This window comes from Rhinichthys klamathensis, unplaced genomic scaffold, assembly GCF_029890125.1.
Source record: "Rhinichthys klamathensis goyatoka isolate OS25496 unplaced genomic scaffold, OSU_Roscu_1.1 h1tg000169l_1, whole genome shotgun sequence".
NCBI classification, from domain to species: Eukaryota; Metazoa; Chordata; class Actinopteri; order Cypriniformes; family Leuciscidae; genus Rhinichthys; species Rhinichthys klamathensis.
Window position 1 is genome coordinate 470465 of NW_026606700.1, and position 12924 is coordinate 483388.

At 37.6% G+C, this 12924-nt stretch overlaps 1 protein-coding gene across 4 annotated transcripts in view; it reads left to right on the forward strand.

Annotated features, from left to right (window-relative positions):
* The window catches only part of osbpl9 (oxysterol binding protein-like 9), a 31155-nt gene that overhangs the window by 314 nt on the left and 17917 nt on the right, over positions 1-12924 (forward strand). For 2 of the 4 annotated variants that reach the window (XM_056259547.1, XM_056259548.1), the window contains exons 2-4: positions 980-1030; positions 2688-2766; positions 8988-9061. In XM_056259547.1, coding sequence (XP_056115522.1) covers positions 980-1030; positions 2688-2766; positions 8988-9061 — 204 coding nt within the window. Of the gene's footprint in view, positions 1-979; positions 1031-2687; positions 2767-3507; positions 3528-8987; positions 9062-10175; positions 10359-12924 lie in introns of those variants that run through there. The other 2 variants (XM_056259550.1, XM_056259549.1) reach the window with 2 other exon arrangements.

Here is a 12924-nt window from a genome sequence, read left to right on the forward strand (position 1 = left end):
GGAAGCCATTAGCCAATGAGCAGTTAGACTCGATGTGTAGCCAACAGGAAGGACACCTCCCTTGGAAAAATGCTTACAGTAGTATAGTTTAGTTTGCAAATTTTGAAGGGTTGAGGCGTCCACATGTGACCGCTGTTGTGAACGCATTAGCTGCAGGGTATTAAATGTGTTAACGCATATGTCTAGTTTTTATGTCTAGCATGTCTAGCATCCGAAAACATCTAGAATGTTCAAACACAAGATAAACAGCTAAGCTAAGAGCTGCTGTTGCTGTCAGTAAATCATCCACAGCTAGAGCTCTCAGGTTGGTTAATGTATATATGTAAGGTATAGATTTTTTTAGCCATTGATTGGTTATTGACACTGCCAATAAATGTTAAATGGGTTAAAATCATCTCTACTAACTTCCTGGTTTACTCTGACGGTAATACTGCATGTAATCAAGACACAACAACTCGAACTGATTGTCAACTGTCAAACTGTCAGATATAAAGCTAAAAGTGATACTTTAATATTATATATACGTATATACCTTTACCTGAATACACACACACACACACATATATATATATATATATATATATATATATATATATATATATATACAATTATATTTATATATATATGTATATATATATATATACATAAAATTATATTTATTGTGTGTGTGTAAATAGTTTATTCTAATACCCCATTAAGTCTTAAGTTTCCAGTGTACTACCATAATTATATCAATAATTTAAGAAGTATTATCAAATAATATAAAGGATGTCATATTAAAACGTTAAACATTCTGGCATTTTTCAACTGTATATTATAAAATCCTGGTTGGTTATTATTACATGCATGGTCTTTGACCCAACATATCAATTTGTAAACTTTTTAAATCTTCTTCGTCAAAATGAGACTTGGAAGTATTTCAGCACTGTGTTGGTCATTAATCAAACCGCTCTTTTTATCACTCTGTCCCCTCCTTCAGTCCAAGGACAAGATGATGCGTGGCTCTAGAAGAGGCTGTGTGCGACTTCGGGTAAGAAGCTTTCTCTATTGTTAAAGCAGGACTAGGTTGAATCTGGCCTCACTCCTTTTTTCATGTCCGTCATTTCAGTGATTAACTCATGTCTGTGCTTGTCCTCCTTCTGACTATTATTCTTGTTTGGCTATACTATTAATTTCACCCTGGCTGCCCTTGAGAATCTGCCATCAGGATATTATAGCATGGATGAAGAATTTCCAATAAGTATGTGACATGATTTTATGGCTAATGCATTGTTTTTTTAATAGAGGTAGAATGCATATATTAGTGAGTCCCTACAGTGTCTAATAATAGGGGTTCAGGTCTGGGTTTTGTGTAGAACTGTCCAGTTCTTTGACATCGGATTTAGTAAAACAGTTCTATGTAGTTCTTGCTTAGTATACAGGAGCATTGTGTGATATTAGGACAGCAAAGGGCCCTTCCCAAAAATGTTGCATAAGGTCTTTGTATAGTTTAGCATTAAGATTCGTTTTGACTGGAATTATTAGAATCTCACACAAACCAGGTTTGTATGCGTGTTGTTCATGAGGTGAGTGAAATGCCTCACTTATTAAACACAATGCTGTGAAAACTCTTCACCAGCAGATGGCACACTCTTCAGCTTAATATGCAGAGGACAGTCATGAAAGATATAGATTTAATGCAGAGGAGAATTGTTATAATACAGAATATAATTAATGTGTTCAACTTAAAGCTATATGGTATTGTAAGTATTTTAGTCATAGTCTACTACTTAAATACAGGCTAGAGACAGTAAAATACATTATCACATGTTTTATGTTCCTAATCCCTATAATGCCAATAGTAATGCTTCATTTTAGATGGCTGAAATTTCTGACAAGTGTTAGTTAAAGGGTTTTGTGTATCTCCTGTAATGCCAATGTATTGCACAGCTTTAATTAGTGTCGTAAATAAGATATTGATTCTTGTCTGAGAGCGAGTCAACTTAAATTTAAGCCAGACGTTAAAAATGCTTTGGGCGTTGGCTTATTTTTCTCAAGGCCTGTGGTCTGACCTGCTGTGAGCAGTTATTGCTCTCTTCCTCTCAGTTACCAATAAAAGCACTGCTTGGTACATCTGTATTTAAAGTTAAAATGTTTTCTTTAATAAACCTCTGGCATGTTTTCAGGCCACTCTCTTTTAATGTTTTATGTTAATATATATCTGTTGTGGTAGTTCATCAGGGATGAAAGAGTTAATAGTGCATGTTTTTCCTCTGGTCCTGGAATACTTACAGAATGTGCTGCAGTTTCTCTCTCTCTCTCTCTCTCTCTCTCTCTCTCTCTCTCTCTCTCTCTCTCTCTCTCTCTCTCTCTCTCTCTCTCTCTCTCTCTCTCTCTCTCTCTCTCTCTCTCTCTCTCTCTCTCTCTCTCTCTCTCTCTCTCTCTCTCTCTCTCTCTCTCTCTCTCTCTGTCCTCCTTTCTCAATTTACATCTCCTTCCTCCTTCTTTCTCTCTTTTCTTTTTTCCCTCCCTTTCCGCCTTGTTCTGCTTTTTCTTTTTATCTCCCTTACTCCACCCATTCTTTCCCACCCCTTTTCTCCTCTCCTCGTGTGCGTAAGGGAGTGAGGCAGAGGAACGTAGAGAAAGAGAGAGCAGGGAATGACGTGTCCCTCAGTCTGAATGGCTTTCGCTGCGTTTCTTTTTTGCAGGGAGCTGTGATAGGAATCGATGACGAGGACGACAGCACTTTCACCATTACAGTGGACCAGAAGACTTTCCATTTTCAGGGTGAGGTCTCCATTCTCTTGTTCTTCTGGGGCTTTGTCTCATCCATCTCCTCTCTCATCTTCTGTTTTTTTGGCACCTCTTGCCGTGATGCTTTTAACCAATGTTTATAGTGCAGCCATCAGCCGGATGCTCACGTGTGCCTGGTCTGTCTGTCTTGCACTCTCTCTCTCTCTCTCTCTCTCTCTCCATGCTCCTCGTCCCTCCTCTCCTCTTTCCACTCTGTTTATTTTAGCTCTTGCTTACTCATTCTCCCCCACATGTTTTTTTTTTTTTCATTTTGATTTTAAAGAGGATTATGACATCAGTAACCAGCGCTCTAATGCAAACACGACCCACACTAACTCGCATCAGTGGCGCGCACTCAATCCACATACATTAGGCCTGGTGCATTTGTCCGGCTTATCTCTTGCGACCACTGACCGGGACGATCTGCAGATTTCATAGCTTTAAGAAGTGAGTTCAGAGGCTCTCGGATTTTTTTTCCCAGGATCTGCATTGAATTTCTGCTTGGAATTTCCGTGGAGCTGGAAGAACTCTTGGAGAAACGGAGTAGAACAGACAGTCTCACCGCAGAGTTACGCAAGGCTGCTGGCTGCTGAGCTCCAGGTTTTTAGCCTCTAGCCTCCACCTTCTCTCACTGGCTCATCTATCCTCCTCCACCCCCCTTCGCATCCGCCCTGCCGGGGGTGCGTTCACTCTCCCCATGCCCTCACCCACTGCAATGTTCCGACACTGTATGCTGTGGCTTTACAGTAAGAAGGGTAAGGTCACGCTCAGCTGGGACTCGTCTGATTGCATCTTCCGGAGTGACCGTTTATTATTGCAGTTTGCATTTAGTCTCGAGCATGCTTGTTTTATTTACAAATGGAGTTGGCTGGTAGTATTAACTTTGAGTGTGTTATTCGTTCTCAAGAGTTACAGGTTTTGAAAATGCGTACCTGGCGGGACCATAGTATTTTTAGATGATAATTTCTATTCATTAGTGATCATTTTAGGCTCATTCCAGTCTAAAATAATACCTTCATATTGAAATGAAGGTATTATTTTTCTCTTTATTCATTTTCTCTTTATTCATTGCCGACCTCTGTAGTATTAAGTCAGTTGTGCTATGATATGCCAATCCAAACCTTTTATTTTTTTAAATGGTGGCATAACATAACTCGACCTGCCATGTTTGATTTCCTGTTGTGCGTTTACATAGTTTATTTCTATGAGTGTGTAGCGCAGGCTTCAACAATCTCCTCATACCATCCACCTCTCTAGATCCTCAGGGACTCATCCTATCAGTTTTCCTATCGCCATTTCTGCAGGAGTCATTTACCCTACAGCGGAAATGGTTTTGTGCCTCCTGATCTCAATGGACCGGAATTGCAGCACAAGTTGCTTGTCTTAGTTATTTATGGCATTTTCTTTATGGTTAGAGTGCCATGTTGGGTTCAGAATGGTATATTGTGGAGTAAAGTTGTATATTTTGTTGTGGACATGAGCAAATGAAGATTTGAATATTGTTGTTATTATTAATATTATTCCTACTAATCTCAGATGGCATGCACACAGAATGATAAATAAATCAATAAATGAAACGGAATCAAGTTACTCGAAGGAATCTTCAATTAATTCCCCTTTCATTTATTGTATTAAATGTAAATACTCACATTATACGAATAGAACAGTAAAATGTAATTAAATGTTTGTTTTTAATAGAAATGTTTTTTTCATTACTTTAAAGTGGCCTCAATGATAGATGTTCTTTCTTACATCGCAAAGACCTGACTTACATTATCATTCTTTTAAAATAAATAAATATTTTAATCAGCAAGGACAAATTAATTCCACAATTCCAGTCAATTCTTATTGACTTCACAATCTCTGAGAGTCAGGGTAGGCTGTTCTGCTGGTAAATAAAATTGTTTTCAAGATACCAGTTTGCTACAATGATTTCTTCTGAGAAAAGCCTAGATGCTGGATTTGAGTTTGTGTGGTTTGCATGATCTTCTGCTATTTCCTTTGGTGTTGTCTTTACAGCCTTTTGCAGATGGTTGTGCTTACCAGTTTGTTGCACAATGGTCTATTAATGTGAATTATCGATTTGAGATTTACACGTCCCTTGACATTGTGTTGTTTTACGGCTTATTTCGATGTACCGACAGCCACCTAATTACAGTACGTCACTTCTCAGACATTCCAAGACCCAACAAACGCCAATTCAACATGTTCAGTCTGCGAAAACAAGCACCAACCAACGCCAACAAGGGTAACACACTGATCTTACAAAACCCGACGAATGTGTCTGTTGCCGTTGTTCACCATCTGTCGGTGCAGAGCTTTTTCTATCTAGACGGTTGTGCTGGTTGTTCAGCATAAGTTTGACTTTGTGACACTAAAACATTATTAACATTATTGTTGTGATTTTGCTGTGTTTGGGGTCAGTGCAGAGGGGAGTGATTTGTAAAGTGAGATGTGTTCAGATTAAACCTAAGCGAAACTCTGCTGTGATTTTCTTGTTTTGACATGAAACATCATCAGGATTATATCAAGCTGCCAACTGGGCTTTAACCAAATAGCATGCTGTTAAATATTATAGTGTAAAAAACTCTAGAAATGCACTCTCAGGATGATAAAAAGCAATGTAAGCTTGAACTTTCACATCTGTAGATGTAAGAATATAACCTCCCCATTCAGCAAGATACATTTGAGAATTAGCGGTTGGGTTGAACGGTCAGGATGGCTATGGAGAGGTTCACACAATGCAGGCCGCAGAGGAACTGTACTTGCTATTTAGAGGACCATCCATAATTCATCATACTCTTCTGTGGCCCAGTATCAGCCCTGCCTGAAAGCCCCTTTATTTTCTCTGAGCTAAAAGCCTCTACCTGTCTTCCTCTCAGACACTTGACTGGAGAGAGGAAAAAAACAGACAGCATTTAAAAGCTCCCAGCTTCAGACACCGAGCTCCTGTTGGCAGTGGATCAACATTTGCATTCATGCTCCTGAGGGGAAAGAAATAACAGAGAGGGAGAATAGACGTGGAGCAGTTGAACGGAGGAAGAATGAGCTACTGGTGTGTGTTTTTCTCTCTGTCGTCAAACTCTCGTGTTTCCGCAGGACAGAGCTGGCAGGGGAATGATGCAGGGAGTCACATGGAAGCTGCAGTGAGTTTAGGAGAGACTGCAGGAAGGAACGTGCACACAAACATGAGCTCTGATCCATAGGCAGCATTTTGGAGATCTTGCCCGACACTTTTTCATACTATAGATATAAGGCAGCAGCAGTACACTATGTTTTCTGGAGACAGCAATGGATGCACACACCATAGTGCACAATAAATCGGTACCATATCTGTTATTTTTGAACTTATTGATGTCAGTTTTGGAAATGTATCAGCTAATATTAGACGTCTAATTATATTTTCCCTATTTTTACATTTAGATGACCTTTCTCATAATTTAATGCTCTCTTAAAGTTGATCTTAAAATACTAATAGTTTAATAATCAAGTTAAAATCAAATCTTTAAATGAGTGTCCATTTTTTTATATAATCTTGTAATAGCTAAATTCACTTGTAGCATTGATTTAAAATTTTAGTTTGATTTTATTTTTTAAAAATAGGTTACTCAGGTCAGTAAGTGTTTTTTTTTTTTACGATTTCTCATCAAAGATGCATTAAAGTGACAGTTAAGTCTTTTACATTGTTACAAAAGATTTCTGTTTCAAATAAATGCTGTTGAACTTTCTATTCATCCTGAAAATAAATATATCATAGTCTCCACGAAAAAATTAAGCACGACAACTGTTTTTAACAATGATAATAATAAATGTTTCTTGAGCAGCAAATCAGCACATTAGAATGATTTCTGAAGGATCATGTGACACTGAAGACTGGAGTAATGATGCTGAAAATTCAGCTTTGCCATCACTGGAATAAAATACATTTAAAAATATATTCAAATAGAAATCAGTTATTTGAAATTGTAATAATATTTCACAATATTAGTGTTTTTACTGTAATAAATAAATGTAGTCTTGGTGAGCATAAGAGACGTCTTACCAACCTCAAACTTTTGAATCCTAGTGTTTATATTATAATTTTAATATCAGCCATTTGTTTTTTATTGGCCATGAAATGGAAAAAAACAACTGTTTGCTTATTTGCTGGCTTATTTGGCCAGAATTCTTTAAAAAATATATCATCCTCAACCTGCTCTAATTCTTATTGGCTCCTCTGACTAACTCTTTGTTTCACTGTTCTTTAACATATTATAGCTCAGTAGCAAATCTGGTGGAGACATCTCACTGTTAGTGCTGAAGAAATGCCTTTCAAGTTTATTAGGTTTAAATGGACATAAATGATGAGACATTTTGTTTGAGTGCTTAGGTCTCTCTCTTTTTCTCGCATACTGCTGGGGTGTCATTAGAAGGGCACATTGCATAAGGTGCCCTCATTCCATTCTGAAGTCCACCATTGCTCTCCAGAGACACACACTCCATGTTTTTCTCAGTATAAAGGGTAGAGATGAGGAGGAGAGCATCTCAAAACTGAATTACATTGTGCAAGATAGGTGATGATGACATAAGTTAGCACTCATGCATTTGGTCAAGGCACATTCAATTCAAGTAGACAGCAGTTAAAGTGTGCATTTCTTTGATGTTTTTTTTGGATTGGATTTGGATTACTTTTTTATTAATTTATAACATTTTATTCATACTTTTTATTTCATGTTGTACTCAGGGTGTTTCTGTGGTCTTTAGGTTAGTTTTAGCATGTCCTCATTGCCAAATAACGGACAAGTGCAGTGTTTTGTAATCAACTCTACTACCTCTCCTAGTGAAACCTCATTGGCTAGCGAGAGGAGTTAGCTTGGCATCATGCATCATGCGTCATGTGATCTCCACTCCCGCACCAGTAGCCCAGGGAGGGGCCATGTTTGTTTTGGACTGTGAGTCACACGGATCTAGGACATTGATTTCAAGTATGTTCCATAGATGTGGGATGGCTTTTGTGGTCCTGTGCGAACAAACGCTTCTGTAGTTTACAAACAGGTAAAGGGAACTAAAAGTTCTCTTATCTTCTTGAAGATGCTAATCTACTTGTGTTTTTTGCTATTTCTGTCTAATGTGTATTGATTATTAACCGATTCAGTGTATGTGTAACGCTGCTGTGCCTAAAGGTTGTTATATCATCTATAAGGTTGCCTCTATACACACAAATTACGGGTTTGAGTTGTGATTTTAGATCTTCTGCTGAGCTTTGAACCTTCATCCATCGAAGTGTCTCATGTTGTGTCTCACATCTCATGTTGTCAGTGCTGTTTTTCAGATGGTCCCTGCAGGGAAATGATTAAATGTATGTTTAATGGCTATTAGATAGACAGAGAGAGATTTAGTCTTAATATCTGTCTATGAACTTTGTGTGGTACCTTCTCATGCCAAACATCAGATCAAGCCTTAGGTTTGATTTGCCACTTGCTGTGAACTACAGTTAGAAATTTTTAAAACTGGCTATTTACTTTTCTTTCTGTCATGGAGCATAGAAGATGTTTTGAGGAATCTTCACATACTTTTTTACATGGAAAGTGGATGGATAATAGTGGCTCTCAATCTCCAAAAAGCAGCAAAAAACTCTTTCTTTTTATTTTAAGTCTTCTAATGTCAAATGATAGCTTTTTTTAGACCATATTTAAGTAATTACTTACTGAAAATCATCTTCTTTACTCAAGCTCATAAATCTTATTCTTGCAAGTGTATCATGTAAACAATTGAACAAATTTCAATAGAAGGAATAAAATCCTGTTTTGAACAACATATGAACATGAATGAAGACTTTTCTTTATCAGCCATTCCTTTAATGGTACACTTTATAGTTTTATGCTTGATTCGATCTTTTGCAGAGCAGAGGCTGTTTTCTTTTAGTCCTGGAATTGTATTCCTCTCTTCTACAAGAAACTCCATTATGAGCATTACCATTTGTCTTTACTCAAGAGCAGAGGCTTTAATTTGTGTGTTTAATTTCCTGTTTAACTTGCTACAACCCTGTCTTGTCTTCTTGAAACTCTACCTGTTTTCGTTAAGGAAAGCCGGATACGACAACAGAGCTGTAGTTACCGTTGTCACATTTACAGTTCCACGGCAGAGTCATTCTCCACTCTCCATTTCATGCGCCGTGTGTTTGCGGTCTGTCTGCTTATTACTAATGGATGTGTTTTTGGATATTTTCCCCTCAGCCCGTGACGCAGACGAGCGGGAGAAGTGGATTCATGCCTTAGAGGGGACGATTCTACGCCACACCCTTCAGCAGGTAAGAGTCACATCTAGGCCACATGTACCATGATTACACCTCAGTCAAGTAAAGAATCTTCTCTATAATATGCTTAAACCTCATTCGATTTTTGGGGGATGTTTTGTGACTTTTATTACATGTCTGTTCATTTTGAGGGCAACTATGTGCTTTGTGATGTACTCCTAAGATCTGTAAAGTAAAAGTTTATTATTATTTTATGTAATATTAGTATTGTTTTGTTTTTTTGTCTTACAATGTTTAAAAACTATACAAATCGATTTTAAAAATGAATATAAAAATGTATTGCCTTTACCAACTCCCAACTGTTTAAGAAGAATTTTGTAATGAAATTTAGTAAGAAGTAATGGAATTCTTTTTACATTTTCATCAGTGACGTAATTCTCTTGAGTGTTGTTTCTCCAAGTTATGTCTTTTTTTTTTTTTTCGATTTCTGTTTCAATAGGAAATTGACATTCTGTGTTGACACATTTCTGTATTTTTTTTTTTTTTTTCATTGTGACAGCATAGTCAGTCAAAGGAATATAATTTTCCTCAAGCACGGAAATGTGTCCTCCCTTTTGACTGTTGTTCTTAAAACATAAAATGTTTTTAATGCGAGTTGGTGAAATATTATCTTTTTTAAGAATTTGAAAACTACGAAAAAGGCCTGAAAACAGATTTTGAGGGTATTGAATGCACTTGACGTGTAGACCTGCTCCATACCGACGGTAGAAACCAGGACAGGCTGAGACGAGCATGTGTTTTTACTTGCATTTCTCTCTTCATTTTTTCCTCATTTCTTGTAAATAATTTAATAATTTTTCAGGCTCACTTTTGTTCTTTCCCTCATCCTTTCCTCTCGAATATCTCTGTTCCATTTCCACCTAAGCTCTATGTTTAAAAAAAAAAAAAAAAATGCTGACTGGCAACTGCGTGTACCTACACGGAGAGTGTGTGCAGCTATCCGGTCACATGATCTCCGACAGCCAATCACGGCTTTGCTTATTCAGGCAGCCCCTGTGCAGCAGATGGCAGATCCAATCACAGTCACAGCAATGTATTCTACTGTCTGTAAGGTTAATGCTACTTTTTCTTCTGCTTTTTTTTTCTTATGAGGAAGTCCTCTTCCTGGTCAAGGGTGGTTTATAGAACGGCTATGAGTTCGACCGACTTAGCCAATAGGTACTTGTTCACCTTATATGCCCCTCCTTTAGAGGGGGAACTTACAGGAAAGGGTGTGTGGACTGATACAGAAAGTGTTTCTCTAAGTTTGGATCAGATTTGTGGAGGAATGTCCTGCAGTGGCAAGAACCGAGTGAGTATCTTTGTTTTGTTAAAGTTTATTGATGCGTTAAATGGGTCACACTCTGTGTATGAGTGTGCACAGGTAGGGGTGGGTGTGTGTGTGTGTTTATGAAAGTAGGGAAGCATTTGTTTGTGCAAATAGAGAGGGCACGGGGCACAGTTGAATGCGTAGTTACTTTTCTACTGACTTGTGATTCGTAATCTCAGCCATATCATACGTGTACAGTCTGTGTTGCCATAATAGAGCACATGACTTGTGGTTTTGCTTTTCAAATGTGTCACTGGTGGGTTTATCTCCTAAAATGCACAAAGATAGCTTATACACCTCAGCTTGCTCAGTTGATTCATATTGGAACACTTCTCTCTGCTGTTGTGTTAGATGTTCAGATTTTCTGCTATGAGTCAGACTGAAGGAGTAAGTCAATGGGAACAACTTCCTGTCTGCACAATCTGTATTTTTAGGTATGGGTTAACCTGTTAACAGCTACCATGTAGCTCTCAGCATGCCGCAGCTATTCTCTGCCTGGCACAGGATAAAATAATTATGTAATGCTCTCTGAGGGTCGCAAATACTTGTTAAAAGTTCGGTTCATACCAAAACAGCAGATTTCAGGGCTGCTGGGAGTTGAGATGTTTATGGTGCCTGTAGGATATGACCAAGCATATGTTCCTGAGCTTAACTGGTAGAGAATTGTGGTTCAGTTCCCTGGGAACATGCATTTTGAGAAAAGCGATTTCCAGATACATGTCAGTCGAATCACAAATCTGATGGTCCCTTAATCAGAAATGGATCATTATGTTGATTTTTGAGTTTAAGTCAGAAATACTAGTTAAGCTATGATGTTTTTCTTGGCATTTTGTGACTTTCTCATTGAAGGTAACAAACATGGCTGCAAATTGTGGACACACTCTGATGTGTTGTGGAATGTGCTTACAACATTTCTGTTTTGTTTATGATATATTAGTTGGACCCGTATATATTTCATTTGTTTAAAAATGGTTACAGTACTGTTTAATGAGAACGTGTTCAGCAATTTTGTAAAAAGTTATTAAATACAGTTTAAAGTCATATGTATTTTGTAATGTGTGAGAAGTATTAATGTTGAATGTTTTTGTTTTTTTTGTTCTCCATGATTTTTGGTGAATTGTATTGAATCCAATTACAATCCATAACGATCAAACACAAATTTTTACCATAATACAACAATAATAACCTTTTGGATAAGTGTATTTTAGCCACATAGAAGAGCAGCACTGTAGCTGTTAAAATGCTAGTTTGCCGGAAACATACTAACGAAGGGGCTCAAAAGCAAGCATGAATACTTGGCTAGGTAAGAGCCTGTTGAGTGTACTTTACCTGCGACCTTGCATTACTGTTACGCTTGCTAACCCCAGCTACTAGCTAGTTATATCTATGCCAACAGTTTAGAAGTATATGCTATTGTATTCACTAAACTCTGCTTCGGCATGACTAGATTATGCATCTGCCTGCTATATTCCTCTTGTGACAATGCTAAGAGTGTAACATACATTTGTGAATTGTGTTACGAGTTGTCACTATTTCTTGCTTTCATTATAGCTGTTAATTATTCCTGCCTTTACTGCTTAGGGTGTTCATTTTAGCAGGACTGAATGTTTCATAAAAACACTCTTATAATTCAGGTACAAATTACATATAGGTTAGTACAATCAGGCCATGCATTTAGAGTGGAACTTGATCTTTAGTTCGTTTTAAAAGCTGCAAAACTCTCATTAAAAGCTTTTATGTTTCCACATGCATGTGTTGGCAGTCGACTCAGTGAATCACATGCATGGTTTCATACTGATATTCCACTTAACCTTTGATTCCTGCGCGGATTTGCATCGCTTATGCAGACTTTGACCTTTTTTTTTTATGTTTACCATTTTGAGCGACAGTTAGCCGCCCAAGGCTTTTCTTCATTTTCCTATGCAGTTCAGTTCCACCAGTCTCCGCCGTGGGGGCTTTTGCGAGGGTCGACAAGAACCAAAGCTCACGCCAGTGACCCCCAGACCAGGAAGTACCTCTCTTATATAGGCTACTGCCAACATTGCCTGTGCCTGTTGCCTCAATACCACCTGGACTAGCCGCTATTAGCTTTAGTCTTTATTCTGAAAGTTTAACTGACAGGTCTAGATTAGCTTAAGGTTATAGTTGTGGTTATGCTACATGTAAAATAAGGAAATGTGATTTGCTGTTCTTATAAAATTTCCAGACTTGTTTTACAGTAATAATATGTAAACTGCTTAATTGGTTCCATGGAAGCTGTTTTAAGGTTTTAGTGTGAATTCTCTTGTGTAATTCTCTGAATTTGTGTGTGATGTGAGTTTAGAAAGGACATCATGTGTAATGGGAGGGGTGTGATGGCATATAGCATGTGCTGTAAAAAGTGGTTTATCCTTAATGGACAATAAAATGAGCATACATTTGATTTGATCTTCTTTATTTTAAAATGAGTTTTAAAATGCCTACTTTATTTGTTTGGGTTCATGAATTCATGAGAAAATCTGTTAATTGTATATTTTCATGCCAAATCTGTTGATCATCTTAAATAACT